The sequence below is a fragment of the Nomascus leucogenys genome, unplaced genomic scaffold (genome assembly GCF_006542625.1).
Source record: "Nomascus leucogenys isolate Asia unplaced genomic scaffold, Asia_NLE_v1 001261F_44898_qpd_obj, whole genome shotgun sequence".
Lineage (NCBI taxonomy): Eukaryota > Metazoa > Chordata > Mammalia > Primates > Hylobatidae > Nomascus > Nomascus leucogenys.
Genome location: NW_022096461.1, coordinates 1 through 24,351, shown reverse-complemented (window position 1 = coordinate 24,351; position 24,351 = coordinate 1). Strand labels below are relative to the sequence as shown.

The following is a 24,351-nucleotide window of genomic DNA, read 5'->3' as shown; positions in this document are numbered from 1 at the left end:
GACAGAAAGCTCTCCCCTAAGATCAACACTTTGGCCAAAATTTGGCAGCATATTATTCTTTAAAGTCTGACAAACTGAGTCTGCAACTAAACACCTGAAACTGGTTCTCTTTCAATGTGCTTTGGAAGAAACAAAAATAACAAAGAACTAAATGGAGGCTTATGGGGAAGGGACAGAGGAAAAGAAAATATACTAAGTCTTTGGCTTCTGGTCCCTCTTTTCATAAATGACATTGAGGTTAACATATTAAGGCCTTATTCCTGCAATCAACAGTTGAACCTCATTTTATCCAGCAGAAGGACCTCCATTTCAGACCTCATTGGCAAGAAAACAAGCCCATCTCTTCTGAAAGTTAACTGTTTCTTTCAGGAATAAGGACACCAGCTACATTCCTTATGGAAAGGCTTAGATCTCATTTGGAAAAGGTCTTTCAACCCAGTATCTCCTATTTAGCATCAAATGAAGTTGGAGGATCACTCGAAGTAAGCAACCACTTACAACCTTCAGCAGAGACCAGCCCTTAGGAGTCAGAGAGATCATGCACATAACTGGTTTCTGACATTTTCGTTAACAACAACAGGAAAGAGGCAGTTCCCATTACAAAGCACTTAAAATTCTAGAGATAGGGGAATATTCCATCATGGACATTTTTTAAGTGGTTATTCACTTTAACTTGAAGTACAGGTTATCTACCCTGTATTAAAAGCTGCTGCCTAAAGACATCTAGTAGTACCAAGATGATGGGATGGAATTCTAACATCAGGTTTTGTAGCCCTACTGAACATTTAGCACAATCAGCACAAGTCTAGAAACCAGACTACCCTGCTGTTCTGATGGAAGCTATGGGTATCACATTTAAAACTCATTGTCAATGTCCCAAACGTCACCAGAGAGGGCATTTGCAGCTCCCTGAATAGTCCAAGTAGCTAGAGCCAACTGGTTTCTGAACAGCGTTTCATTAAAAGCACCGTTATTTTGTTTACGCAGTTTCAAGTTCTCCAGTAAAGCTGACAGCGTGTGAGAGCCGGAGCCCCAGAAGACATGACGGAAAGGAGACTCTTTTGGAGATACGTAGGGAGAGAGGAAGTGATACTCCACCTACGAAAACAACACACAAGGCAATTTGCACAGCCCTGTGACTTTTGTAGTAAAACAACTGTTCACTTCAAATGTAAAATGTCCCAAATTTAAGAATGCTGATCAGACTTTTATTTTTTTTTGAGACAGAGTTTCGCTCTTGTTGCCCAGACTGGAGTGCAACGGCGCGATCTCGGCTCACCGGTACCCTCCACCTCCCGAGTTCAAGCGATTCATGCTGGGATTACAGGCGTGAGCCACCGTGCCCAGCTTTTTTTTTTTTTTTTTTTTTGAGACAGAGTTTCGCTCTTGTTGCCCAGGCTGGAGTACAATGGCGCAATCTCAGCTCACTGCAACCTCCTCTCCTGCCTCAGCCTCCTGAGCAGCTGGAATTACAGGCATGCACCACCACGCCCAGCTAATTTTGTATTTTTAGTAGAGATGGGGTTTCTCCATGTTGGTCAGGCTGGTCTTCAACTCCCAACCTCAGGTGATCCGCTCACCTCAGCCTCCCAAAGTACTGGAATTACAGGCATGAGCCACTGTACCCAGCCAACTGATCAGACTTTCTATAGCAGAGTAAGGAAAAAAGAATGCTGAGAACCAGGCTAATGCTAATCTTCTAAGGTTAAAATTCTAAAGGAGGCTGGGCACAGTGGTTCACGCCTGTAATACCAGCACTTTGGAAGGCTGAGGCAGGTGGATCACCTGAGGTTGGGAGTTCGAGACCGGCCTGGCTAACATGGTGAAACTCCGTTTCTACTAAAAATACAAAAAATGAGCCGGGCGTGGTGGTGGGCACCTGTAATCACAGCTACTCAGGAGGCTGAGGCAGGAGAATCACTTGAACCCGGGAGGCGGAGGGTGCGGTGAGCTGAGATTGTGCCACTGCACTCCAGCTTGGGCAACAACAGTGAAATTCTGTCTCAAAAAAAAAAAAAAAAAAAAAAAAAATTTTTAAAGGAAACTGATTGATTTTACAAATGAAAACTTTAAATGTGTTCAGATTCTTTTCCCCATTGGAGCATACATGGAAGGTTTACAGCAAGTCTCTTCCAAAAAGACTAGGTTTGACTAAGGTCTGAATTAGACAGCAGAAACAGAAAATGACAGCTAAACCATTAATGCTCCCTTCTTAAAGGAATTCTAGACTCCTAGAGTTTGTCCACTTTGCAGAAGTGTAAGATTTATCAATTATTTTACACATACTTTAGTTCCTCCTTTCCCAAAAGTTCACTTACTCTCATGACACGATCATTGAGTTTCTTCATGACAAATCTGTCTGTTTTCTCAGCATTCCCGAAATCTGTTGTTAGTCTGGAAGTAGCACGGAAAAAGTCTCCACGAGCAGAATACAGCCACTGTAAACTCAGGCCCATTTCCTGAAACAGACATTATTCACTATGAGAAGTTTTATTTCTAAGGACATTCTTTTGTATGCCTTTCTAATTTAACATGTGTTAAGTAAGATTCTGATAAAAGGAACTCGCAGATAAGCTCAAGACTCCGAAAGCACCTTGCTCAGGGGTTCCAAGCTCTATGGACTGTGAAATACGCTCATATTTGAGCCCAGCATGTAAGAAAACCATTCTCATTAAGAAATTGAACATAATTATATACTCCTATGTACTATATTGTTTCCCGTTCAGTTCTCCTTTTGGGGGAAAACGTCCCTATAGGGGAGAACATTTTGGTTCAATGTACTTCAGGATCCAGTTATTTCCATCTGGTAAGTTCCATTTTCAACAGCTACAATTAGTTTCAAGAAAGACATAAGAGGCCGGGCGCGGTGGCTCATGCCTATAATCCCAGCACTTTGGGAGGCCGAGGTGGGCGGATCACCTGAGGTCAGGAGTTCAAGACCAGCATGGCCAATATGGTAAAACCCCGGCTCTACTAAAAATACAAAAAATTAGCTGGGCGTGGTGGTGGGCACCTGTGGTCCCAGCTACTCGGGAGGCTTAGGCAGGAGAATGGCGTGAACCCAGGAGGCACAGCTTGCAGTGAGCTGAGATCTCGCCACTGCACTTCAGCCTGGCCAACGTGGTAAAATCCCGGCTCTACTAAAAACACAATAACTATCTGGGCATGGTGGCACACGCCTGTAATCCCAGCCACCTGGGAAGCTGAGACAGGAGAATTGCTTGAACCCGGGAGGTGGAGGTTGCAGTGAGCCGAGATCATGTCATCGCACCCCAGCCTGGGGGACAAGAGCGAGACTTCGTCTCTCAAAAAAATAAAATAAAAATAAAAAAGATATAAAAAGATTTGGTTATCAGTGATTTACTTCAATTAAGAGATCTGTTAAAAATCAACTCCTAGTACCATAAAACCATCTGGAAGCTACTTAATATCAGTTTTATTAATTTATTTAGAGATGGGATTTTGCTATGTTGCCTGGGCTGGGCTCCAGCAATCCTCCTGCCTCAGCAGAAATAGTTGGTGCTACGGGTATGCACCACCTCACTCTGTTTATCTTCATTTAATGGACTATTTGAATTTTAGATGCGCAGATCAATACGAGATAGAATCCTGCTAGCTGTGCTGTCTTTCCATCTGTGTCACATCCGAGAGGCACACAGCCCAACTCCTTGCTGAGATCTTCATATTCCGTGTCCTACTGACGGGCTGCCTGGGAGACATGAGTGACAGAAAACCCGACACTGCTCTGGATTCTGAAACACTTGCTGAGCTCTGTCCTAGGTCCCTAATCCACAGCCTCCCAACTTCTCTCAAACAAGTTACCAATTCTATATACAATTCTACCTCAATTCACTTTAAAATGTACTATGGCTACAATCACCCTTCCAACAGGAACACACAGGAACACTCACACTTCAAAATACTTGACATTCAGCAATGAAAACATAATTGGAATCAGTGCTCACCTTTATGTCTGCTCTGTATTGGTTCAGATCCCTCACAAAGGAAAGTAGTTGGCTGTTGTACCTCTCAGAGTCCAGGTTCAATTCAACATCATGGGTTAGTTTAATCACCAACTGACCAGCGACTTCTGCAGCTGCTCGTGCCACTTTGTTCAACTCAGGAATCCTCTCAATCAGTTCCTTATAGGTGTCCATGGTGGTACCCAAATAAGGATAATCTGTGTCCTGCAAGAAAACGCAAGGCTCTGGTACTCACGTGAATTCTAAGAGCAAGAGCCTCACATTCTGGCTTCGCCATCGAGGTAACAGTGACTACAGTTCCCGCCTTGCTTCTAACATATTCCTACCCCGATTTACCCCAATTTTATCTCGTTATCTGCTGCTTTAAGTACATTCTTGCTACTTCTCTGAATCTAACCTACTCCTAGAGTGACTAGTTTCTTCCACGTTCTACAGAATCCCTGTTCTATCGTATCATATGCCCTGAATAACTTCTAGCCAAATTCCTTAAGGCTGTATGTTTTTCTCTCTGGGAAGTGTGGGCCTTTATCAATGAAAAAAGAGAACATACATGAAACATACCTTGAGACAAGGTCTCACTCTGTCACCCAGGCTGGAGTGCGGTGATGCAATCACGACTCCCTGCAGCCTTGAGACGAGGTCTCTCTGTCACCCAGGCTGGAGTGCGGTGATGCAATCACGACTCCCTGCAGCCTTGAGACGAGGTCTCTCTGTCAACCCAGGCTAGCAGTGTGGTGATGCAATCAGGCTCCCTGCAGCCTTGAGACGAGGCTCCTCTGTCACCCAGGCTAGAGTGTGGTGATGCAATCATGGCTCCCTGCAGCCTTGAGACGAGGTCACTCTGTCACCCAGGCTAGAGTGTGGTGATGCAATCAAGGCTCCCTGCAGCCTTGAGACGAGGCCTCACTCTGTCACCCAGGCTAGAGTGCGGTGATGCAATCACGGCTCCCAGCAGCCTTGAGACGAGGTCACTCTGTCACCCAGGCTAGAGTGTGGTGATGCAATCACGGCTCCCTGCAGCCTTGAGACGAGGCCTCACTCTGTCACCCAGGCTAGAGTGTGGTGATGCAATCACGGCTCCCTGCAGCCTTGAGATGAGGTCACTCTGTCACCCAGGCTAGAGTGTGGTGATGCAATCACGGCTCCCTGCAGCCTTGAGACGAGGTCACTCTGTCACCCAGGCTAGAGTGCGTGATGCAATCACGCTCCCTGCAGCCTTGAGACGAGGCCTCACTCTGTCACCCAGGCTAGAGTGTGGTGATGCAATCACGGCTCCCTGCAGCCTTGAGATGAGGTCACTCTGTCACCCAGGCTAGAGTGCGGTGATGCAATCACGGCTCCCTGCAGCCTTGAGACGAGGTCACTCTGTCACCCAGGCTAGAGTGAGTGATGCAATCACGGCTACGGCCTCCCTGCAGCCTTGAGACAGGCCCTCACTTGAGGTCACTCTGTCACCCAGGCTAGAGTGCGGTGATGCAATCACGGCTCCCTGCAGCCTTGAGACGAGGTCACTCTGTCACCCAGGCTAGAGTGCAGTGATGCAATCACGGCTCCCTGCAGCCTTGAGACGAGGCCTCACTCTGTCACCCAGGCTAGAGTGTGGTGATGCAATCACGGCTCCCTGCAGCCTTGAGACGAGGTCACTCTGTCACCCAGGCTAGAGTGTGGTGATGCAATCATGGCTCCCAGCAGCCTTGAGACGAGGTCACTCTGTCACCCAGGCTAGCGTGTGGTGATGCAATCAAGACTCCCTGCAGCCTTGAGACGAGGCCTCACTCTGTCACCCAGGCTAGAGTGCGGTGATGCTATCATGACTCCCAGCAGCCTTGACACGAGGTCACTCTGTCACCCAGGCTAGAGTGCGGTGATGCAATCATGACTCCCAGCAGCCTTGAGCTCCTGGCTCAAGTGACCCCCTGCCTCAGCCTCCCAAGGAGCTGGGACTACAGATGCATGCCACTGGGCCAGCTTAATTTAAAACATTTTTTGTAGAGCTATAGTCTAGGCACGTTACTCAGGCTGGTGTCACTCCTGGCCTCAAGTGATCTGCCCACCTCAGCCACCCAATGTGCCAGAATTATAGATGTGAGTTACTGCACCCAGTCTGATGAAAATACAGTTCAGCTGGACTGTCCAATAGATAGCCACTGCTCACTCGCTCAAGAAATTCAGCCTCAGATTTTTTGTTGTTGTTAGACAGTCTTGCTCTGTTGCCCAGGCTAGAGTGCAATGGCGCGATCTCGGCTCACTGCAACCTCTGCCCCCCCGGGTTCAAGCAATTCTTCCACCTCAGCCTCCTGAGCAGCTGGGATTATAGGCATGTGCCACGATGCCCAGCTAATTTTTTTGTATTTTTAGTAGAGATGGGGTTTAACCATGTTGGCCAGGGTGGTCTTGAACTCCTGACCTCAAGTGATCCAGCCGCCTTGGCCTCCCAAATGCTGAGATTACAGGTATGACCCACCACACTCAGCCAAGCCTCATTATTAAAACTCATAAAGAAGTTTTAGCAATAAACTCAAATGCTAATTAAGCTAATTGAGATTAACACGTCTATGTTAAAAATGATAATGAAGGAACATGCAATAATTACATTTGTATAACTTCTTTTTTTTTTTTTCTGAGACAGGGTCTTGCTCTGTCACCCAAGCTGGAATGCAGTGGCTACATCTCAGCTCACTGCAATCTCTGCCTCCCAGGTTCAAGCGATTCTCCTGCCTCAGCCTCCTGAGTAGCTGGGTTACAGGTGCTTGCCACCACGCCCGGCTAATTTTTGTATTTTTAGTAGAGACGGGGTTTCACCATGTTGGCCAGGCTGGTCTTGAACTCCTGACCTTGGGTGATCCGCCTGCCTTGGCCTCCCAAGTGCTGAGATTACAGGCGTGCACTACCGCGCCCAGCCCAAAAAGCCCAGTTTTTAGACCAACACTCCCATTTCTGACTCAAAGGTCTGAGGTGGACCTGAAAGTTTGCATTTGTAACAGTTCCTGATGCTACTGATCTGGGGGCCACATTGAGAACTACCCACTGCTCTAGACAAGGCAATCATGCTCACTGTGTAACTTGACCGACTATTTAAAGGAAGGTTAAGATACAGGCTGAGGGCGATGGCTCATGCCTGTAGCCACAGCATTTTGGGAGCTGAAGTAGAATGCTTGAACTCAGGAGTTTGAGACCAGCCTGGGCAACATGGCAAAACCCCATCTCTACAAAAAAAGTTAGCCAGGTGGCTGAAGTGGGAGGATCACCTGAGCTCAGGAGGTCAAGGCTGCAGTGAGCCAAGATTGTGCCACTGCACTCCAGCCTGGGCAATAGAGTGAGACCCTGTCTCAAAAAAAAAAAAAAAAAAAAGCTTTCTTCCACTTCAAAGTAGTTTACCTGGCCAGGCCCATGTCTGTAATCCCAGGCCGAGGCAGGTGGATCGCCTGAGGTCAGGAGTTCGAGACCATCCTGGCCAACATAGTGAAGCCCTGTCTCTACTAAAAATACAAAAAATTAGCTGGGCATGGTAGTGAGCACCTGTAATCCCAGCTACTCAGGAGGCTAAGGCAGGAGAATCGCTTGAATCTGGGAGACAGAGGTTGCAGTGAGCCGAGATCGTGCCATTGCACTCCAGCCTGGGCGACAAGAGCAAAACTCTATCTCAAAAAAAAAAAAAAAGTTTACCTGAATTCATAAACAGCTAATGAAAGGGATACTTACCAAGAACTGCTTTATCCAGATTAATATAAGTGAAAGCCTTTAAATGCAAGGACGAAAGGTATCCCTAGAAGAGAAGGGAAAACACTAATAAGTATAAATCTGTTTATTTATCACATACAGTAGCATTAGGGATTCATTTTCAATTCTGGACTCTATTGAGACTAAACGCAAAGGCAAAAATGGTAAAAATCAAACCTATAAAAACATCATTTCTGGATGACAGCCTAAGCCCACAAGCTCAGGTGTCCAATAGGGGAATGGATGATAAAGAATACCTCTAGCCATTCAGTGGCACCAACCGATCCAAAGTCTCCAGCACTCCAACTGGCAAAGATAATGCTTCTGCTGGGCTGAAACCCATCTGAAAGAGAAGAAAGTTAGCTTTACCTTAGGAAAGGTTATACACAGACAAGGATAGAAGGTATCCCACTTAAGATGAATCAGAAGGTCTAATTCCAAGATAGCAGATTCCAAAATCTTTTTTTTCTGAGCCAAAAAAGAAAAAAAAAGAGTAACAAAATCTTTTTTTGAGACCCCAGGTAAAAGAATAAAAGAATAGGAATAATTTTTTTAAAGTAACCTATAAAGAGCAAGACAGCAGATCTGCAAATAAGATTTCGAGTACATAGCAGGGGCCAGTAGTCACCCTTTTACAATCTCATTCTTGGAGTTCCTTAACTTCTGGACCCAGAGATCACTGAAAACAGTGTAAGCATGATGATGCACATCTTGAGAAAAATCTTCAGAGGTAAATCCAAACACTGGATTTTTAAAAAATAATTCTAAAATAAAATAAAAATTCACAAATTTAAGTTACAGGAAGAGTCTGCAGAGAAACTACATTTGTGACAACACCTTTTGGGGTTACATGTATCACACTGCCCTCCACCCTGCCCACTTCCCTCAGTGTATCTTTTTCTCCATTAATGTACTCTGTATTAAAGTTAAGCATTGCAGTTTGCCCTATGACCCAAAGATTCAAGAATGTGACGTGATTTTGAATGTGTGGGTGGGTAGGAGTGTGAAAGAGTGGCAAGTAGGACAGAAAGCCTCAAAAATAAAAGAGGCGGGGCATGGTGGCTCACTAGCAGCATTTTGGGAGGCTGAGGCGGGTGAACCACTTGAGGTCAGACCAGCCTGGCCAACATGACGAAACCCCGTCTCTAGTAAAAATACAAAAATTAGCTGGGCGTGGTGGTGGGTGCCTGTAATCCCAGCTACTCAGGAGGCTGAGGCAGGAGAATTGCTTTAAGTCGGGAGGCAGAGGTTGCAGTGAGCTGAGATCACACCACTGCACTCCAGCCTGGGCAACGGAGTGAAACTCTGTCTCAAAAAATAAATAAATGAATAAACAGAATAAAATTTCAATAGCTGTTAGGCCTCAGTACATGAGTAGAGAGGTATGCTACTGCTTTCAAATAGATTGCTTAGGGACTATGATCCGCCTTATCACTCTGGATCCACCAAACTAAGCACTAGGGCTCAATAACTCCACTGTCTCAAAGAAACTGGTGATTTCTAGCACAGTTAAGACACTTTATGGAAAGCTCTTTCAAAGGAAAAGGCAGCTACAACAAAAGACAATCTGCCTTGTATTTAAGAACTAGAGTCTAGCATGAGAGAACCACAGGAATGTAGGCAAAGTGAGCAAAGCACAGTATAACATCTAGAACTGTATGTAGTGCGCCAATATTCAAAGGAATCAAAATTTGTACTCCACCTTTTAAGACCATATCTGAGAACATCTGGGCAAGTTTCAATAGGAGAGCTGTGCCTACACCGGATTTTGCAGCTCCAGGGCCCCATGCATCTCTCTGGGCCCCAACTACAACATAGTGATCTTTAAAAAAGAAAAAAGAGGAAGAAAGAACTTACATAATCAGCTTCTAAACTTTTCTAGAATTAGCACATCAGTAGAAAGGTAAAAATGCAGTATATGTATTAAGGATAAAAGAGCCTTACTTCAAATCTGACTAAAAACTCTGGGAATTAAAAATTCACATGAGAATATTAATTTTACCTTACTAGTAGAGCTACTTTTTTCCTATACTACTAATTAATATTTACTGACTACTTAAGTCTAAGGACTTATTTCTTAGTAAGTGTTGGCTATTTTATTGCATTTAAAGTTAACTCCAGGGACCGGCAAACTACAGCCCACGTGCCCATTCACTACGTACAGTCTGCCTGTTTTCTTGCTCCCACAGAGTTGAACAGCTAAAAGAGAGACTGGATAGCCTGCAAAAGGTTTATTATCTGCCCCCTTAAGAAATTTGCTTATCACTGGTCTAGTCAATAACTTAGAATAGATTTTCTAGTCATAATGGTCAATTTTTAACAAGAATTTCCTAGGGCCTTATTACCTCCCAATAAAACTGACACATAGGCTGGGCGCGGTGGCTCACGCCTGTAATCCCAGTACTTTGGGAGGCTGAGGCAGGCAGATCACCTGAAGTCAGAAGCTCTGACCTCATGGAGCCTGACCAACATGGAGAAATCCTGTCTCTACTAAAAATACAAAATTAGCCAGGCGTGGTGGCACATGCCTATAATCCCAGCTACTGGGGAGGCTGAGGCAGAATGGCTTGAACCTGGAAGGCAGAAGTTGCAGTGAGCCGAGATCACGCCACTGCACTCCAGCCTGGGCAACAAGAGTGAAACTCCTTCTCAAAAAAAAAAAAAAAAAAAAAAGAAACTGACACATAAACAATTCACTTTAGGACAGACAAGATTGAGCACTTCATAAAACCAAGCCACGCCAGCATTCCTACCCTCCCTCCTTCTCTAGCCACATCCTTCAGAACAGCAAAGAAAACAAACAAAAGCAGGGGCGGGGGGGGGGTCTTTACCTGGTTCTACAAAGCCTTTAATAACTCCAAAGATGTTAAGAATTTTTATCTCTTTCAGCACATTGCTCACAGTGAGCTTCACACTCTTGCTTTCTGAGGTTACCATCCTACATGTAGAGTCTGTTTTCCAGTCAGAGGGACAGTCTCCTTCCATATTCCTAGAATCAGAAAGCAGGCGTAAGTTCTGAGTTATTGTTCCTTGCCCAAGGTTTACTTCTGTCCAGTGAAGTTCTAGATTAAGAGGACATATAAACAAAACTTACTCTCGGCCCGGTGCAGTGGCTCACCCCTGTAATCCCAGCACTTTGGGAGGCCGAGGCAGGTGGATCACAAGGTCAGGAGTTCAAGACCAGCCTGACCAACATGGTGAAACCCCGACTCTACTAAAAATACAAAAATTAACTGGGCATGGTGGCGTGCGCCTGTAATCCCAGCTACTAAGGAGGATGAGGAGGAGAATCGCTTGAACCTGGGAGGCGGAGGCTGCAGTGAGCCGAGATCATGCCACTGCACTCCAGCCTGGGTGGCAGAGCACAATTCCTGTTTCAAAAAAACAAAACAAAACAAAACAAAAACAAAAAAACTTCCTCTCTAGTGGTGAACCATTTGCGTCTTACTTTGATCTGTAGGCAGCCAATTGAAAACCATTAATTAAGCAATATTTTAAAACACTTCTCTAACTATGCCTTTCTGCCAGACATAGTTACGTAGTTTATATTTGGAATACACACCAAGGTGGACTCAAAATGAAGTTCTTCTAATATATAAAAGAATATTAATACATTTTTGTTTCCCAACTGTCACCACTAACAAGGATAGTACACATTCTTAGCTCAGTTATAAAAAATATTCCTCAGCTGGGTGCGGTGGCTCACGCCTGTCATCCCAGCACTTTGGAAGGCTGAGGCAGAATTCGTTGAACCCAGAAGGTGAAGGTTGCAGTGAGCCAGGATCGCACCACTGCACTCCAGCCTGGGCAACAGAGTGAGACTGTCAAAAAAAACAAAAAAAATCCTGTGCTTCCCCTATCTAATTCCTCTGTGTTACCCAAGTAATAGCTGCTCCTAAGGGGGCTTACTTACATAAATATAGGTTGAAACATTATTACTCCCCTACTACATAAGGATAAGATGGGACGCTGGCTTCACAGGTTGGTTACGACTTGCAGGTGGTAGGTAGAATGAGTCAACAAAAATCACCTATGCTAAATGCCTCTTAGCGTTATCAACAGTCATAGTATGTTACACACTCTTTCCCATGCTAAATGCCTCTTAGCATTATCAATAGTCATAGTATGTTACACACTCCTTCCCATGTTAAATGCCTCTTAGCATGATCAATAGTCATGGTATGTTACGCACTCCTTCCCATGCTAAATGCCTCTTAGCATTACCAATAGTCATTGTACGTTACGCACTCCTTCCCATGTTTAATGCCTCTTAGCATGATCAATAGTCATGGTATGTTATGCACTCCTTCCCATGCTAAATGCCTCTTAGCATTATCAATAGTCATGGTATGTTACACACTCCCCTATGCTAAAGGCCTCTCAGCATGATCAACAGTCATGGTATTTCATATACTCCTTATATACTGATGTTCTTCATTTGAGACTATCAAGTAGAATATATTTTCACTATCCAATTATGTTAAAGAAACAGGATCAGAGAGCCTATGTCATACAGGAGATAAATGCTTTCATAAAGGTCTGAAACTAGATCTCCATCCTATAATAACAGGAAATGATAAATATATCCACATCCAAATCAAAATTAATGCTACGGACTCTAATGGAACTGGGCTCTGTTTTTTAAAAAGAGACACTAACTACAGGGAGGATATCGAGAGGAGCGGGCCATGACCACAAATGGTTTCTCTGGAGACCATCATGAGAAGCGAGGCTTCTCAATCTGTAGACAAGGTAACTGGAATCACACCGTATTGCTTAGGAGAAAAATCCAGACAAATGGATGTTTCAGGGAATAGGATTTTATCCCAATATGAATTCTAACAGATTCTCTCCACTAACTGAATGGGTTGCCATAGGCATCGTGCTTCAGCACAGAAGTAGTTGAGCAGAAGCTATGCCAGGAATCTTGCACAAGGAATTCACTAGGTTTATAAGTCTCCTTATTCTCCTGCGTTTATAAGTCCAAAGTCCATTATTAAGATCTCTTTATAGAGAAAAATTCATTTTTATCTGTACCAAGGTAACAGCTAACCATCCTCCAAATTCCCAAATGTGGAAAATTATAATCATGTTTAACATTTTAATCAACATATTACCATTCTTCCCTAATCATAAAACCTCACTATGCAAGACCGCTTTCAAATAAAAACTTACCCAAACAGCTTTTCTGCAGCAGCTCTGGAGATTGTCTGGACGGGTATATTAGGCAATCCTGATGACCGAGATGGTGGAAACTGGGTGTGATTGAAGGAAGGGAATCCAGGTGTGTAAGGGTCACCTGTCCCCAGATGAGCCTAGGAAAACAAAAGAGCAATTCACCCCATCACAGACTTCCTCAAAAGTTCTCTGTAAGATTCAGATTTGGTATAAGGCTGCAGCCCAGCCTTACTTGAAGCCTCAAAAATCTGAGTGGCTCTGCAATGTCAATCCTGTTTTCATGGCACATGGAAATTCTCAATTCAAGGCACTATTGACAAAGTACTTTTAGCAACAAATAATAAAGCCTCAAAGTCAACGTAACCTATCTTCTTGCTTACTGCTAACACCCTCCCAGAAAAAAGAGCATTTAAGGAAGACACAGTGCTATTTCTGCTAATACAGGAATCCAAGAACAATTCAAAGAACTCAAAACGGTGATTTACTCAAGAAATAACTCACATGTCCAAAGAATGAAAGTTCTGAGTTAACAATGGGAAATTTAGTCTGGTCCATGTATATCAAGACACCAATTGCATTTAAGCTTTCAGCATTTGCAACCTAAAAGAAAACATACAAAGCTCGGAAAATGAAGATCTAATTATACGAAATGAGAATACATCCTGGACATTATGCTAAAGGCCAAATGGTTACAGAGGACTAAACTTTTAATACTTCCAAATATTTCAAATTGTTTATCTGGTAATTTGTTAATTGTTTCCTGAAAAATTAACTCGCTTGTTTGCAAAATAAGAATAACAATGGGCCGGGAGTGGTGGCTCACGCCTGTAATCCCAACACCTTGCAAGGCTGAGGCAGGGGGATCACGAGGTCAGGGAGTTCGAGACCAGCCTGGCCAACATGGTGAAACCCTGTCTCTACTAAAAATACAAAAATTAGCTGGGCGCAGTGGCTGGCGCCTGTATTCCCAGCTATTGGGGAGGCTGAGGCAGGAGAATCGCTTGAAACCATAAGGCAGAGGTTACAGTGAGCCGAAATTGCGCCACTGCACTCCAGCCTGGATGAAAGAGCAAAACTCCCTCTCAAAAAAAAAAAAAAAAAAAAAAAAAAAGAATAACAAAGGCCAGGAGTGGTGGCTCACGCCGGTAATCCCAGCAATTTGGGAGGCCGAGTCAGGTGGATCACCTGAGGTCAGGAGTTCAAGACCAGCCAGGCCAACATGGTGAAACCCTGTCTCTACTAAAAATGCAAAAATTAGCCAAGCATGGTGGTGGGCACCTGTAATCCCAGCTACTCGGAAGGCTGAGGCAGGAGCATCACTTGAACCCGGGAGGCGGAGGTTGCAGTGAGCTGAGATCACGCCACTGCACTCCAGCCAGGGTGACAGAGACTCCGTCTCAAAAAAAAAAAAAAGAAAAGAAAAATAACAAAAACCCCATCTAAGACAACCACTTTTTTGAGTCTTACTCTGTCACTCAGGCTGGAGTGGCATAAGTCACATCTCACAATCTCCAGGGCTCAAGCAGTCCTCCCACCTCAGCCTCCCAAAGTGTTGGGATTACAGGTGTGAGCCCTGCCACTTTTTTAAAAATGCAGAAATCACCACTGTCTTTTGATATGTTCCACTCTAGTTCCTTGTGTATGTTTGGCTATTAATTTTCCTTTTTATAAAACATGCTTTTAGATGAATTCTGTATATGCATAAAACTGAGTTATACAGAGAAATAGCTTTCACTTAAGCACTTCTGATTGGGTAAGTGGAACTTAACTTCATTTGTTGAGCATTTTAATAAATTGTAGTATCTGGTATGAGAGTTTAAGATTGTTGGTTTTCAGAATATAAGAATATTAATAAGAAATATCACTTACCTGAAGAGAAGATACCAAAGTACTGTATTTAATATTATAATAACTCATACTCACCTTTTCTGCAAAGGTGATTTTCCCTGCTCTGACAATCACTATAGATCCATTCACAGGAGTGTCTAAATCCTCAAAATCTTTTTTAGTACCAAAATTAGCATGGACCAGTTTACCCTAGAACAAAGACATTAGATTTAATGAGCATTATGGTGTCGGAACAGCTCTAAAATCTTGAGACAGAAGAGTTTTATAGATCAAACCTAAGACAGGCAACCCAAGTAAGTAATAAAAGGAGGCCAAGGCCTAAAAAAGACATGAGTTCTAAAAAACTTTACAACTTTTAGGTCAGAGCTATTGGAATAAAATCAAGATTTTTGGCCTCCTATGTCTTTCATGCTTTCATCCCATGCTGCCTTTCATCTGAAGGGCATTTAGATTAAAGAGGCCTATGTAGGCTGGTCATGGGACTGGAGGCCTGGAACAATCTTAGCCTTGAGGACATCATAGAAATAGGTTTTAACTGAAAGGTCTCATCATAAATCTGTCCCAAAATTAAAACACCATCTATTACAACAAAGTGACTTGCACACACCAACTTTAGATGTGTCATTATGTTCCTAAGCTAGTAAGAGTCCAGATGAACAGCTACAAACTGACACTAACAACCAAGCACCTCAATACAGAAAGCTTGAAGTTGAACAAAAATCTTCAATGTTCTTTAACAGAACAATCTACCCATCTCTAAACTCCTGGCTTATAGGCAGCCAGGCAAAGGGATAAAGCACAAGTATCCAGAAAGGCAAGGAGTCAACATAGAACGGCACCTGCCCCAAAAGGCATCCACTAGAGATACACCTGACTTACAAATGCGATTTTTTTTTTTGAGATGGAATTTCGCTCTTGTTGCTCAGGCTGGAGTGCAATGGCGCAATCTCCGCTCACTGCAACCTCCACCTCCTGGCTTCAAGCGATTCTCCTGCCCCAGCCTCCCAAGTAGCTGGGATTACAGGCACCCACCACCACACCTGGCTAATTTTTGTATTTTTAGTAGAGTTCACCATGTTGGCCAGGCTGGTCTCTGACCTCAGGTGTTCTGCCCACCTTGGACTCCCAAAGTGCTGGGATTATGGGCGTGAGCCACCACGCCCAGCCACAAATGTGATTTTTAAGCTGAAAATTATTCCATCTATCTGTTCTCTATTTCTGTGTTAATTTGACTGTATTTGCCTAAATTTAAAAAGATCAAGGGCTAAGTGCAGCAGCTTACTCCTGTAATCCCAGCACTTTGGGAGGCCGAGGGTGGTGAATCGCTTGAGCCCAGGAGTTTCAATTCAAGACCAGCCTGGCCAACATGGCAAAACCCTGTCTCTACCAAAAAATAAAAATAAAAAATAAATAAAAAATAAAAATTAGCTGGACGTCTCAGCTACTCGGGAGGCTCACTTGAGCCTGGGTGGTGGTGGAGGTTGCAGTGAGCCAAGCTCACGCCACTGCACTCCAGCTAGGGCAACAGAGTGACACCCTGTCTCAAAACAAAAACAGAAAAAGATCAAGCATTAACGAATCAAGCTAAGACTAGGCCCCAGCCAAGATGGATATTTACATCTGCCCCCACAGGGAGGATAAGCATTTGTTTAGCAAATACTACTATGTATGTCAGCCATTCTCCAAAGCTCTGCGACATGGCAGTAAATAGAACTAACCCATGGTTCTTCATCTGGCTCACATTCTAATAGAAACAAAGGCATACATAATGTCAGCTGCTAGCAATACTATAAAGAAAAAATAAGCAGGACATGGGGAAAGTGATTAGAGAGAGAAGACAATGCATGTTGACTGTGTCATTAGAGGGTTGAAAACCAAAATACCTCATGATCATTTACATTTTACAAGGAAATTTATAATTCCTAAGAACAGAAAAGATGAGTTTTGAATGATTCAATAGAGAAGAGTCTCATGCACTGTTTTGTCTTACTTACAGTAACTGTTGCAGCCTTACTATATGCCACATAACTCCCAGGATTCTCCACCAGGTAAACAAGTCTACCGTTTTTGTTCTTATCAACTATGATCACCGAGTTCTGAGCGCTGTTAAAAAGATTAAGTTAAAATAAGCCTGAGGTCATCTTCCAAAAAACACAATAGCTTACATTTAGTATGTCTAGCATTATTTGGCTTGAGGAAATTTACCTCTAAATCTTAAGCTTGATTTTTACTTTAAAAGCCTTTGGGCCACATGCGGTGGCTCACGCCTATAATCCCAGCACTTCCGGAGGCAGGCGGATCACCTGAGGTCAAAAGTTCGAGACCACCCCACCTCTACTAAAAATACAAAAATTAGCTGGGCGTGGTGGCGTGCGCCTGTAATCCCAGCTGCTCTGGAGGCTAAAGCAGGAGAATCACTTGAACCCAGAAGGCAGAGGCTGCAGTGAGCAGAGATTGTGCCACTTCACTCCAGCCTGGGCAACAGAGCGAGACCCTGTTTCAAAAAAAAAGCAATAACAAAAACTCTTTGCTATACTTAGCACACCTGAAAATAGCTACTTGTATAAAAATAAGTTTACCATCTTTCAACATACCTGTCTTTGACCTGAATCTTAACAAAATATTGATCACGCCAGACTCTGCTGAGTTTAAATTCACGAAACTGATTTTCAACATACAACGCAAGATTTTCATCTTTTTGAGATCCAGCCTCACGAGGGACATAGGAATTTTCATTCAGCAGCCTGGAGGAGAAAATATCTTTTAAATGAACTTAAGTTTAATTTAAAATAAACGTGTAACTCAAGGATTAAACAAATTGTTTTGAAAGCAAAATATTATCCGTCATAGTTCAGATAAATGAACTGTGACCCAAAACTTCTAGACTGATCAGAATAACACAAAAGAAAAAAAACTGTGCCCCAAATCTTATAACTTCAAAGCTTCTTTACTCACTACAAAGCACTCCTTCAAGAGCCTCATCATAACACAATGTATCTGCTTAGGGTAGTTGTAGGGGAAATGAGCAGCTTCCAGGAGATCTACTATAAAATCTAAGATAGTAATACTGTGCTGAACAGAGTGCGTAGCTTCAGCTCTCACCTACTTGTGAAGCATCTGAATACCCTGAAGCAGAACTGCTCCTTGGTCCGATCTCCCACAGTTCTCTTCACTCAGCATATTAGTTCTTACATTTTTGTGCAGTGGACTATACTCTCACTTTATCCATAAGGTCTGGTGTATAGTAAACAAACACAAAACCATCAACTAGATGAAGTAGAAAATGCCATAACTTAAGACTAAAGAATTATGGTACCACTGTAACTGTAGGAAGCTTGCAAAAAGGAAAAGATAAATGTATTCTTTGCACAGAGGCATGTATGTGCAAAGATAGTAAAACTCTATGGACAAGTGTTACAGCTCTTTTAGAATTTGTCTAGCATGCTTTCTCGTTTTTGCCAGAAAGCCCATTAAAAATAAAATAAATAAATAAATAGAAAATTAAAATTTGGCCAGGTGCAGTGGCTCACGCCTATAATTCCAGCACTTTCGGAGCCAAGACAGGCCAACATGGTAAAACCCCGGCTCTACTAAAAATACAAAAAATTAGCTGGGCGTGGTGGTGGGCGCCTGTGGTCCCAGCTACTCGGGAGGCTTAGGCAGGAGAATGGCGTGAACCCAGGAGGCACAGCTTGCAGTGAGCTGAGATCTCGCCACTGCACTTCAGCCTGGCCAACGTGGTAAAACCCCGGCTCTACTAAAAACACAATAACTATCTGGGCATGGTGGCACACGCCTGTAATCCCAGCCACCTGGGGAGCTGAGACAGGAGAATCGCTGGAACCCGGGAGGTGGAGGTTGCAGTGAGCCGAGATCATGTCATCGCACGCCAGCCTGGGGGACAAGAGCGAGACTTCGTCTCTCAAAAAAATAAAATAAAAATAAAAAAGATATAAAAAGATTTGGTTATCAGTGATTTACTTCAATTAAGAGATCTGTTAAAAGTCAACTCCTAGTACCATAAAACCATCTGGAAGCTACTTAATATCAGTTTTATTAATTTATTTAGAGATGGGATTTTGCTATGTTGCCTGGGCTGGGCTCCAGCAATCCTCCTGCCTCAGCAGAAGTAGTTGGTGCTACGGGTATGCACCACCTCACTCTGTTTATCAGTTTCATTTAATGGACTATTTGAATTTTAGATGCGCAGATCAATACGAGATAGAATCCTGCTAGCTGTGCTGTCTTTCCATCTGTGTCATGTCCGAGAGGCACACAGCCCAACTCCTTGCTGAGATCTTCATATTCCGTGTCCTACTGACGGGCTGCCTGGGAGACATGAGTGACAGAAAACCCGACACTGCTCTGGATTCTGAAACACTTGCTGAGCTCTGTCCTAGGTCCCTAATCCACAGCCTCCCAACTTCTCTCAAACAAGTTACCAATTCTATATACAATTCTACCTCAATTCACTTTAAAATGTACTATGGCTACAATCACCCTTCCAACAGGAACACACAGGAACACATCACACTTCAAAATACTTGACATTCAGCAATGAAAACATAACTGGAATCAGTGCTCACCTTTATGTCTGCTCTGTATTGGTTCAGATCCCTCACAAAGGAAAGTAGTTGGCTGTTGTACCTCTCAGAGTCCAGGTTCAATTCAACATCATGGGTTAGTTTAATCACCAACTGACCAGCGACCTCTGCAGCTGCTCGTGCCACTTTGTTCAACTCAGGAATCCTCTCAATCAGTTCCTTATAGGTGTCCATGGTGGTACCCAAATAAGGATAATCTGTGTCCTGCAAGAAAACGCAAGGCTCTGGTACTCACGTGAATTCTAAGAGCAAGAGCCTCCCATTCTGGCTTCGCCATCGAGGTAACAGTGACTACAGTTCCCGCCTTGCTTCTAACATATTCCTACCCCGATTTACCCCAATTTTATCTCGTTATCTGCTGCTTTAAGTACATTCTTGCTACTTCTCTGAATCTAACCTACTCCTAGAGTGACTAGTTTCTTCCACGTTCTACAGAATCCCTGTTCTATCGTATCATATGCCCTGAATAGACTTCTAGCCAAATTCCTTAAGGCTGTATGTTTTTCTCTCTGGGAAGTGTGGGCCTTTATCAATGAAAAAAGAGAACATACATGAAACATACCTTGAGACAAGGTCTCACTCTGTCACCCAGGCTGGAGTGCGGTGATGCAATCACGACTCCCTGCAGCCTTGAGACGAGGTCTCTCTGTCACCCAGGCTGGAGTGCGGTGATGCAATCACGGCTCCCTGCAGCCTTGAGACGAGGTCTCTCTGTCACCCAGGCTGGAGTGCGGTGATGCAATCATGGCTCCCTGCAGCCTTGAGACGAGGTCTCTCTGTCACCCAGGCTGGAGTGCGGTGATGCAATCATGGCTCCCTGCAGCCTTGAGACGAGGTCTCTCTGTCACCCAGGCTGGAGTGTGATGATGCAATCATGGCCCTATTATATGATTAAATGAATTATATTATTAAATGCATTCATCAGACATTTTTGTAAAAATGGGAAACACTTGTGTGTGTGATGTAATATACAGGTGGATATTTAAACAAAAGAGTCCATAGACTAGGGATTTTAGCCACTGTTCCCTGTTCTCCTTGCCATTTACCTCCCAAGTCCTAGACACAGTGAAACCAATTTCAAATACAGAATCAGACTGGTTGGCCAGGTGCAGTGGCTCACGCCTGTAATCCCAGCACTTTGGGAGGCCGAGGTGTGCAGATCATGAGGTCAGGAGTTCAAGACTATCCTGGCTAACACAATGAAACCCCATCTCTACTAAAAATACAAAAACTTAGCCGGGTGTGGTGGCAGACACCTGTAGTCCCAGCTACTTGGGAGGCTGAGGCAGGAGAATCACTTGAACCCGGAAGGCAGAGGTTGCAGTGAGCTGAGATGGTGCCACTGTACTCCATCCTGGTGACAGAGTGAGACTCCATCTCAAACAAAAATAATAATAAAAATTAAAAAATCATAGTGGTTATATTATCATTTGACAGCCACGAAAAATTTGGCAAGTTGCTAAATTACCCTAAGCTTCAATGTTTTCATCTTTGAAATGAGATATAATCCCATTACTCCATGATACGGTATTGTTGGAAGAACAAGTAAGATTGTATACATGCCCAGTCTCATGTCAGACAAATTATAAGACATTTTTTAGGGAAAAAATAGTATTAGAAGTTGAACGGTACTTGAGAATTTTTTCTTCCCAAAAAAATATGAAATGGGGAAAAACACAATTGAACAGCTTTATATTAATCTTTCTTGTTTGAGAACCGGAAAGATTATACCTGGTTTACTGAAGGATTGCTTGAAGAATGTCAGCCCATCAAGACAAGGGAATGCAGAGAAGGCCTGGCTAACCCACAGACCTCACCAGCTTGGTCTACTTGCCAAAAGGAGAGAAAATGAGAGCCAGAAACTCAGGGACCCAATTCTCCACTCCTAGGCCTAGTATCCTTTTATTAAACTACTCCTTCCAATGTTAAGAAGTCCACAGAAACCAAAGTACTCACAAATATCAATCACTGTTTGCCTAACAGTAAATGATCAACACACGCTGATTTCATCCACTTTAGCCAGGTGAGGTAGCACATGCCTGTAAGCCTGGCTACTCAGAGGGCTGAGCTGGGAGGATTGCTTCAGCTTGCAAGGTCAAGGCTGCAGTCAGCTGTGACTGTGTAATTGTGTCACTGCACTCGAGCCTGGGCAATAGACTGAGACTGTCTCAAAAATAAAAGTTTGCTTTGTAAACCACAGAATATATGCCTAAAATGTTGTTTTATTTTATTTCTTCTAAGATTATTTATAGGCTATTTCTTGTTAGGAAAAATATTTTATTTCTTATTTATCATCTGAACAATGTATGATGTGCTAATATCAAAGAGCACTGGAAGGAGAGAGATTTACAACCAACCTCTGGCAACCTCACTGTCTAACTTGGGGCAACCCCTGCTGTTCAAATGAGAGAAAATGAGAGCCAGAAAAGTTACCTTCTAATATTTTTTCTTCCGTAGAAAAATATAAAATGGAGAAAAATACAATTAAACGGCATTATGTTCATCTTTCTTATTTTTAGAATAAGAAAGATTATGCCTGGTTTACTGAAGGATTGCTCGAAGAGTATCAGCCTATCAGAACAAGAGCATTTAGAAAAGGCCTGGCTAACCCAGAGGCCTTGCCACCCTGGTCTACCTGCCTAGTTGGGCCTCGCTAGAAGCACTTGTGGCTGCCACCTACAGGCCTGCTTCCAGCCTATACGCCTTGTGGCAAAAGCTGCATGGCATTTGGCAGACTGGAAAACCATGCAAATATTCATGATCTGGGCAAAATCCCTAAACGAGGGTAAGCAAGCTGCTAAAAGAAATTCAACTGTGTCCTATGAAATGCATTTGCAGGAACTTATGAAGATGTCTATCTCAAGGAACAGGAGATTTAGGAAGTACAGGTTGGTCATCATCAAGTATCTGACTGTTTATCATGTAAGGTGGGATTGACACTAACCTAGTGATTCCAGGTTAAGAACTAGGATCAACAGGTGGAAACTGCTGCCTAGTAGTTAAGAGTAAAGGCTGCAGTCATCTTGACTGTGGTGCTGGTTTCACAGATACACCAGGACATATTTTATACTTTGGATATGTGCAGTTTATTTTATTTCAACTTCAATAAAGTAGAAAAGAGTATGAGCTATAATGTCAGACAGTTTGGGCTCTAATTATTGCTTAGCCACTTACTATCAGTGTGATCTAGAACAGGGATCCCCGACCCCTAGGCCTTGGACAGGTATTGCAGGAGGTGAGCAGCAGGTGAGCCAGCAAAGCTTCATCTGTATTTACAGCCACTCCCCATCACTCACCTTACCCGGAGCTCCACCACCTGTCAGAGCAGCGGCAACATTAGATTCTCGTAGGAGCACGAACCCTATTGTGAACTACACATGAGAAGGATCTAGGTTGCGTGTTCCTTGTGAGACTCTAATGCCTGATGATCTGTCACTGTTTCCCGTCACTCCCAGATGGCACTGTCTAGTTGCAAGTAAACAAGCTCAGGGCTCCCACTGATTCTACATTATGTTGAGTTGTAGAATTATTTCATTATATATTACAATGTAATAATAATAGAAATACAGTGCACAATAAATGTTAATGAGTTTGATCATACTGAAACCACTGCCCCCGACTCCAACAGTCCATGGAAAATTGTCTTCCATGAAACTGGTTCCTGGTACAAAATGGGTTGAGGACTGCTGATCTAGAACAAATTATTTAACCTTTAATAGATCTCCTGGAGTCAATATGAAGTTAGGTGAAATAATGCATATAAAGTGCTTAGCAGGGAATCAATTGTAGCAATCATTTGCTGTTAGGCAAACAATTACTGTTATTTTGGGGTACTTTTTCTTTGGCGTTCTCAAAATTGGAAGGAGTAGTTTAATATAAGGCTACTGGACATAGGAGCGGAGAATTGGGGCCCTGAATTTCTGACCCTTTGAAAGGACATCAAGGGCACTGGAAGGAGAGAGATTCACAACCAACCTCTGGCAACGTCACTGTCTAACTTGGAGCAACCTCTGCTGCTCAATTAAGAGAAAATGAGAGCCAGGTAATCTTGGCATTACAAGGAGCTTTGAGATTGACAGGTCCTACTTCCACCCAGTGTCCCAGTCTAGCCATGAGATGTCCCTGCCTTCCTCATGTCCCTGCCTCTCAGTCCCCCTGCAGAGAGCTCCTTCCCAGCCAGCACTCTGCTGGCATCTGACAGCCAGGGGGCTTGCAGACCACACGCTATTAAGCGGTTAAGTATTTAGAAGCAGGTCGTGAGAAACACATTCATTTTGTTTCCTGCTGTCTCACTATGTGATGCCTGAACAAATCACTCCACTGCTCTGAGCCTCAGTTGACTCCTCTGTTTCATGGAACTGATATTATTGTCCTGCTCTTGTGATATTACTTGTTTCTGCTCAGCACAGAGGTAAGTGCTCCTTTAATGCCAGGTCATGAACTATCATGAGCATCAGGAGAGGCAGGAGGTAAAATTGATATACATAGAATGCAGTGCCCAAGTCCTCAACTCACGAACCTGTGCGGCTACTGACAGGAGAAGGCCAAAGGGCTTTCTTTCTCCCTAGATAATTCAGATACATTTTAGACAATGGTTCTCCAGGGGTAACGTACCTGCCTTTGTTCTCCTAATCTACTCTCTTTGCTACCTCCCTAAATTCCACGTTCCCTTATTGAATTTAATACCCCAGTAATTATCCTTAAATTTGCATCTCCAGGTTGTTCTTTGCTTTGATCTTTTTAGCCCCATGATAGAACAGATGGTCTCCAGCTTATACCTTCCCCAGATCTGAACATTCCATATGCCCAAGCAGCAGCTGGCCTGCCTCCTTACTCAGGGTACCAGGACCAACTGGCCCTATATTCTGCCCTCAAGAATCTGTGACTGCTCCTTGGCACGCAGCCTGGAACCTTCTTTGCTGGGGCCTCTCAGCCGCTGGAACATGTTAGGCATCACAAGAGCCTGGCACCCCTTTCCCTCTATCCCTAAAACATCACACACATATGCAAACACAAAC

The 24,351-nt window shown here is 43.6% G+C and overlaps 1 protein-coding gene and 1 non-coding gene across 2 annotated transcripts; one reads left to right on the top strand and one right to left on the bottom strand.

Annotated features, from left to right (window-relative positions):
• Positions 1–550: 550 nt before the first annotated feature.
• On the bottom strand, positions 551–16,780 carry LOC115833935 (transferrin receptor protein 1-like). The gene is made up of 11 exons (XM_030808754.1): positions 16,724–16,780; positions 14,805–14,918; positions 13,383–13,481; positions 12,879–13,018; positions 10,535–10,692; positions 9,406–9,525; positions 7,961–8,046; positions 7,686–7,749; positions 3,966–4,207; positions 2,319–2,459; positions 551–1,098 (listed from the first exon to the last, which is right to left on the bottom strand). Exons 3-11 carry the CDS (start codon positions 13,434–13,436, stop codon positions 856–858), a joined length of 1,248 nt encoding a protein of 415 aa, XP_030664614.1. The 5' UTR covers positions 13,437–13,481; positions 14,805–14,918; positions 16,724–16,780; the 3' UTR covers positions 551–855.
• Positions 16,781–18,138: 1,358 nt separating this feature from the next.
• LOC115833936 lies at positions 18,139–18,200 on the top strand. Its single transcript, XR_004029130.1, has one exon. It is a non-coding gene; the product is annotated as a U7 small nuclear RNA (small nuclear RNA).
• The last annotated feature ends 6,151 nt before the right edge of the window (positions 18,201–24,351 follow it).

What these genes read in the sequence shown, in the direction of transcription:
- LOC115833935 (XM_030808754.1), bottom strand. Translation starts at nt 13,436, where the DNA reads ATGGACCAGACTAAATTTCCCATTGTTAACTCAGAACTTTCATTCTTT. An exon ending in AACTTTCATTCTTTGGACAT is followed by an intron (nt 13,019 to 13,382) that starts GTGAGTTATTTC and finishes TTGTTTTCCTAG; the next exon opens with GCTCATCTGGGGACAGGTGA. An exon ending in GCTGCAGAAAAGCTGTTTGG is followed by an intron (nt 10,693 to 12,878) that starts GTAAGTTTTTAT and finishes TTCTGATTCTAG; the next exon opens with GAATATGGAAGGAGACTGTC.